At 55.9% G+C, this 5952-nt stretch overlaps 3 protein-coding genes across 3 annotated transcripts in view; 1 reads left to right on the top strand and 2 right to left on the bottom strand.

The window, feature by feature from the left end:
• Window positions 1-164: 164 nt before the first annotated feature.
• Window positions 165-1868, bottom strand: PTSG_02632 (uncharacterized protein). Its single transcript, XM_004996073.1, has 6 exons — window positions 1732-1868; window positions 1381-1534; window positions 1069-1130; window positions 838-913; window positions 556-648; window positions 165-348 (listed from the first exon to the last, which is right to left on the bottom strand). Exons 1-6 carry the CDS (start codon window positions 1819-1821, stop codon window positions 197-199), a joined length of 627 nt encoding a protein of 208 aa, XP_004996130.1. The 5' UTR covers window positions 1822-1868; the 3' UTR covers window positions 165-196.
• Window positions 1869-1897: 29 nt separating this feature from the next.
• Window positions 1898-5211, top strand: PTSG_02631 (CPase I A). The gene is made up of 7 exons (XM_004996072.1): window positions 1898-2170; window positions 2450-2521; window positions 2757-2921; window positions 3093-3262; window positions 3549-4297; window positions 4619-4677; window positions 4863-5211. Exons 1-7 carry the CDS (start codon window positions 2061-2063, stop codon window positions 4939-4941), a joined length of 1404 nt encoding a protein of 467 aa, XP_004996129.1. The 5' UTR covers window positions 1898-2060; the 3' UTR covers window positions 4942-5211.
• A 208-nt stretch (window positions 5212-5419) lies between these two features.
• PTSG_02630 (serine carboxypeptidase II) overlaps window positions 5420-5952 on the bottom strand; it is a gene marked incomplete at its 3' end in the record, with an annotated part of 2498 nt that continues 1965 nt past the window's right edge. The window contains exon 5 of the mRNA XM_004996071.1: window positions 5420-5842. Coding sequence (XP_004996128.1) covers window positions 5420-5842 — 423 coding nt within the window. The remainder of the gene's footprint in view (window positions 5843-5952) is intronic.

Below are 5952 nucleotides of genomic sequence, written 5' to 3'. Positions count from 1 at the left end.
TGTGTGTCTGTGTCTGTGTGTGTGTGTGTGTGTGTGTGTCGCGGATTCCTCTTTTCAGGTCTCTTCCTCAGTCTCAACCCTTACTCCATTCTCGCCTTGCATCAACCTGACATGCTCTGATTCAAACCCGCTTCAGCCAGTTTACTCAACCCCCCCCCCCCTCCCCGCACCTCATTCCGTGCCATCGTATCACATATCACGTGCTGCCATCTGCCCAAGCGACAAGGCGTTTACATAGCGCGTGCAGTGGGAGGCCAACAACCGTGTAGTAGTCGCCCTGAATGCTCTCGATCAGCGCCCCCGCGCAGCTCTGGATCCCATACGCCCCAGCCTTGTCGTGCCCATCCCCTGCATTGTACAAGTATGTGTGTGTGTGTGTGTGTGTGTGTGTGTGTGTGTGTGTGTGTGTGTGTGTGTGGATGTGTGTGTGTGTGTGTGTGTTTGTGGTAGTGGTGGCTGATGCTGTGGTCGCTCGTGTGCATTCCATACAATCGTCCCCATTTCATCGCCACACACACACACACGCACACACACACACACGAAATGAATACAAACCTGTTGCGACGTAGGCGCGGATTTCCTCGTCGGTCAGGTGGGCAAACGTCACGTCCGTCTGTGTGCAGAACGTCTCATGCACCGTCTCTCCGTCTGAACAGTAAAGAGAGGGGAAGGGCAAGAGGTTGAAGCGGGTGGTGCGACGAAAACGCAGTGCGGTTGACGCGTGCACAAGGTGAGACGCTGCATGAAAGGAAATGTGTGTCCCAAATAAGCGAAACAGCCAGTGCACGCAGAGCAAGCAACCACGCCACACCAACTTTGCCTCCTTCGCGTGCAGACCTTTGTGGAAGATGAGGGCCACGCCCGTGGCGACGTAATGCGTTTTCCCGGCAAGATGGCGGATCATCTCAGCCGCCTGGAAATGAGTGGGCAAGGTGTAGGCGGAATATGAGCAGAATGTGAACGCCAGAGGTGTCAATTCCGATCAAGACATGGATACATATGTTCAACACGTGCACAAACAAACAGACAAACAGAAACAAACACACCACACGACACACTTCGCCTTACGGCCTCATCTGACTCTGGCTTCTCCAAGATGCGGTCATCCTGAACCACGACAGTGTCCGATCCTGCACCAGCAAGCAAGCAAGCAAGCAACGCACAGGCAATGAGCCTGAGGATTGCGGTTCACACACACACACACACACACACACACACACACACACGCACACACACACACACACACACACCGTGGGTACACACGCTTGCGGTGCACACACGACGTTGTTACGCATGTTTTCGTCTCACACCACAACACAGCGCACAACATAGCGCATAAGACAGGGCAGACAGACAGTGCATTGCAAACAGCCGACGCACCGATGATGAGATCAAATTCGTTCTTCATGCGTTCTGCAACTTCCTCTGCCTTCCGCAGTGCGTTTGTTTGTACAAAGGCGGCCGGCGTGGCAAAGTCGCTCTTGTTCAGCGACTTTTCGTCAAATTGCGATTTGTTCACCGTGAAGCTCAGCCGCTGCAATGAAGCGCACAGCGCGGGTCGTGAAGGTGGGGCATGTGACCATGCAGTTTACTGCAAGTGAGGAACAGGTAAGCAGCTTGTGCGCACGCACGCGCACACACACACACACACACATGCACACACACACATGCACACACATGCACACACATGCGCACGCATGCACACACGCAGGCCCAGATGCGAGAACGCACCAGCATGGACAAGAGCTCTGAACGACGCGGCGATCCGCTCGCCAGCACAATGCGCTGCGCGTTCAACCACTCCAAGGCATGGAACAGCATCGTGGGTTGGTCACAAACTCAAATGCGCTCGGATGACAGGATTGACGAAATATAATGTAAGACTTTATGTAATCTTCTACAATCGCGCTCGCTCCACTTGTTGTTCCTCCAACACTGAACACGCTGCTGTTGTTTGTTGTTGCGACCACGACCAACAGCTTCCCATTTTTCATTCGACCGCTCTCCTCTCTCTCTCTCTCACCAAGACGACGACGACGACAACGACGACGCCGCCGAGGATGATGAAGATGAGCACCTCCATGCTGGTGGCAGTTGCCTCCGTGCTGGTGCTGGCAAGCGCTGCGTTTGCAGCCGTTCCAGCAGACCGCGTCAAGTCCCTTCCCGGCTGGTACGTGCGTGTGTGTGCTTGTGTGTGAATGTTTGCGTGTGTGTGTCTCTGTGAATGTTTGCGTGGGTGTGGGTGTGTCGGTGTGTGGGTGTGAGTGTGCTTGTGTGTGTGTGTGTGTGTGTGTGTGTGTGTGTGTGTGTGTGTGTGTGTGTGTGTGTGTGTGTGTGTGTGAGCGCAAAGCTCCGTCTATGTCTCTCTGCGTGGTTGATTGTCTGTCTTCCCCTATGTCCTCCTCACACACAGACACGTCCACACCTCGCTTGACACGGTTTCCCTCAGGTCCTCGGATTTTCCAAGCGATTTCTACTCTGGCTACCTTGATGTTGGGCATGGAAAGCACCTGCACTACTTGTAAGCCCTTGTGCACATCAGATGCCCCGCTGTAATTCCTTAGCGGCGCTCGTACTCTACAACAACACCTTGCACGCACACACGCACGCACACACGCATATCCGCGCATATACTCACACACATACCACCCACGTACTCACATACTCACGCATATCCGCGCATATACTCACACACATACCCACCCACGTACTCACACACATACTCATCTCCACACGCACGCCATAACAAATGGCAGCTTGGTTGAGAGCGAGCGCGACCCTGCCAACGACCCTGTGCTGTTCTGGTTCAACGGCGGTCCAGGCTGCAGCTCCCTCGACGGCTTCTTCTACGAGCTCGGCCCGCTCCACATCACCGAGCCCGTTCAGCCCAACAACCCAAAGCTCTACCTCAACCCCCACCGGTCAGTACATGTGTTGTGTACGCGTATATTTGTTCATGTGTGTGCATGTGTGCGGCGACAGCTGTATCCACCCTCCAGCACTTGTCACTGCCCATCCCGTGTCTTGATCCACCCACGCAAACATACACGCAAGCACACTCACGCACACACATACACACACGCATGTTGCAGTTGGACAAAGAACGCCACCGTTGTGTTCCTTGAGGCGCCAGCAGGTGTTGGCTTCTCCTACGCCGATACCAAGCAGGGTCTCGTCACCAACGACACCCAGGTGTGTGTGTGGGTGTGGGTGAGAGAGAGAGAGAGAGAGTGTGTGTGTGTGTGTGTGTGTGTGTGTGTGTGTGTGTGTGTGTGTGTGTGTGCGTGTGGTTTCTTGTGTGCCTTCCTGTGTATCTGTGTCTGCATGCCTATCTGTCTGTATATGCCTTTCTGTGCTCCCCCTGTGTGACTGTCTGCATGCAACCCGGTATTCACCCGCGTGTGTACTTATGGGGTGCTACACCTGCACCTGCATGTATGCATTGAGTTTCTATCCCCTCCCCCCCCCCCCCCACTCCACCATCACGCTCACACATTTTCACAACTCTTAACCACACCCTCTCCAACCAACCCAACCAACCAATCCAGGTGCCTATGTGCCCATGCTTGCGCTGCAGGTGCTTGAGCACAACAAGCGGGCAGACTCAACCGTCATCAACCTCAAGGGCATCATGGTCGGCAACGGCGTGATTGGTGCCGGCGCCCTTGATGACGCCACGTCCCAGCGCGTGTACACGGAGTTTTACCGCGGGCACGCCCTCGTGTCGTCCACGCTGTACAACACCATCGTCAAGGCCTGCGACGACTTCAACAACGTGTCTGCCCCTGCCTGCAAGCAAGCCCTCAACCGCATGCATGATGCAATCGGCGGCGTCAACATCTACGACGTGTACGAGCCGTGCATCAACTCTGGCTTCCCACCAAGCAGCAGCAACACCCTCTCCGCAGCCAACACCACCACCACCACGCCTCGTCGCTTCTCCAAGCGCCCGCTGATGGCGTTTGAGGACGCAACTGCGCTGACGGGCCCGAAGGAGTGCATCAACGCCGGCGCCGCCACCGCGTACCTCAACATGGCCAGCGTACGCGAGGCCATGCACGTGAAGAGTGAGAAGGACATTGGCAAGTGGGAGATTTGCAGCGACAAGATTGACTACAGCGTGACGCAGGGCTCGCTCATGCCGGCCTACAAGCACTTCCTCATCCCCAACATCCGCGTGCTCATCTTCAACGGTGACGTGGATGCGTGCGTGCCCTTCACCCACAACGAGTGGTGGACCTCCAACATCAACATGACCGTCTCCGCCCCCTGGCACCCGTGGACCGTCGACAACCAGGTCTGATGTGTTGAGGGGATGGCGGGGAGGGGGGGAGAGGGGTATGTTGTTGCGGCATGAAGGAAGAGAGGGGGGAGGGATCGACATGAGTTGGGACTGACGGTTGCGGTTGTGGTTGTGGTTGTGTTGGGGGGCGGGGTGATCGTTGTCAGTTGATCCCGTGTTTGCAACACACACACACACACACACACACACACACACACACACACACACACACACACACACACACACACACACACACACACACACACACACACACACACACACACACACACACACACTGCTTGCTCATTGTGTGGTGCGTGCTGCGTGTGTGTTCAGGTTGCCGGCTACGTCGTGGAGTACGGCTCCAACTTCCAGTTTGCCACCGTCAAGGGCAGGTGCGCAGTCGCATGGGCTTGCAACGGGGCCGAGTGTTGAGGAAGGAGGCGTGCGTGGTGTAGAGAGGATCGAGCAAGAGGTGTGGCGGGAGTAGGCACAAGACGAGATGAAATGACATTAATGATGCCATCATCTCCTCTCACAAGGACTTTGACATACACATGTGTGTGTGTGTTCGTTGCAGCGGGCACATGGTGCCTCAGTACCGTCCGGCACAGGCCGAGGCAATGCTCCACCGCTTCATCAACAACAAGCCCCTCTAAACACACACACACACAGACACCCGTCTCGCAGTGAAACGATCTGCAGGTTGCGTCATGTGAAGTGCATGTGTGTTTTGTGTGTGTGTGTGTGTGTGTGTGTGTGTGTGTGTGTGTGTGATGAACAGCGTGATCATTGTCTTCACCCACAACGCCACGTCATGTCAGTGCTGTTTCCTTCTCGAAGCATTTGTGTGCAATGTATTGTGAGGAGACACAGTAACACAGTGGCAGTTGCCGTGGTGACGCACAGTAAAACGTGTGAAGCGACAACCGTAACAGACGACAGCAAAGTCAAACACAGATTAACACGCGCAAGCAAACCAACAAGAAAACACACACACACACACACACACACACACACACACACACACACACACACACACACACACACACACACACACACACACACGCACGCACACACGCACGCACACACGCACGCACACACACACACAAACGTAACCAAACAATCAGCCCACGCTCAGGGGAAGCTGGCGTTGATAAACTTGGACACCATGTGGAACGCTGCTGCGGGCTGGAACTGCGGCACCTCGTGCCCAGCACCCTTCACCGTCGCATACGTGAACCGCGGATACACCTCCACATACCCGGCCGTCTGGTTCGCGCCGCCCGGCACCCGCCACGGCTGCCACTGGCGCGTCGCCGTGTAGCCAAGCTCGGACAGGCACAGCTGCGCATATGCAAACGGGCAGGTGGCAATATCGAGGTCGCCGCTGTACACGAGGATGCGCAGGTCGGGGCGCTTGTCGAAGAAGAGGCGGTAGAGTGGGAGAATGTCGGCCCAGTGGTTGGTGTAGTTGAGTTGGCAGTGCCCGCCAGACTGCCCGGGCTCGGCACAGCACGTCACCCACTTGCGCTTGTCGTCGTGCACGTGCAGCGCAGCCTGTGGCAGGGGAGATGGGGGTGGTGGTGTGACGTGAATGAGCGGGTGACCGTGTGTGTGTGACCGTGTGTGTGTGTGCGTGTGCGTGTGTGTGTGTGTGTGTGTGTGTG

Source organism: Salpingoeca rosetta (assembly GCF_000188695.1).
Source record: "Salpingoeca rosetta unplaced genomic scaffold supercont1.6, whole genome shotgun sequence".
NCBI classification, from domain to species: Eukaryota; class Choanoflagellata; order Craspedida; family Salpingoecidae; genus Salpingoeca; species Salpingoeca rosetta.
Note: the sequence above shows the minus strand (reverse complement) of the source record. Positions and strands in the feature narration are given on the sequence as shown.

What these genes read in the sequence shown, in the direction of transcription:
- PTSG_02631 (XM_004996072.1), top strand. Translation starts at nt 2,061, where the DNA reads ATGATGAAGATGAGCACCTCCATGCTGGTGGCAGTTGCCTCCGTGCTG. An exon ending in GGAAAGCACCTGCACTACTT is followed by an intron (nt 2,522 to 2,756) that starts GTAAGCCCTTGT and finishes AACAAATGGCAG; the next exon opens with CTTGGTTGAGAGCGAGCGCG. An exon ending in GTGTGTGTGTGTGTGTGTGT is followed by an intron (nt 3,263 to 3,548) that starts GTGTGTGTGTGT and finishes CAACCAATCCAG; the next exon opens with GTGCCTATGTGCCCATGCTT.
- PTSG_02632 (XM_004996073.1), bottom strand. Translation starts at nt 1,821, where the DNA reads ATGCTGTTCCATGCCTTGGAGTGGTTGAACGCGCAGCGCATTGTGCTG. An exon ending in CGAATTTGATCTCATCATCG is followed by an intron (nt 1,131 to 1,380) that starts GTGCGTCGGCTG and finishes TTGCTGGTGCAG; the next exon opens with GATCGGACACTGTCGTGGTT. An exon ending in AGCCAGAGTCAGATGAGGCC is followed by an intron (nt 914 to 1,068) that starts GTAAGGCGAAGT and finishes ACTCATTTCCAG; the next exon opens with GCGGCTGAGATGATCCGCCA.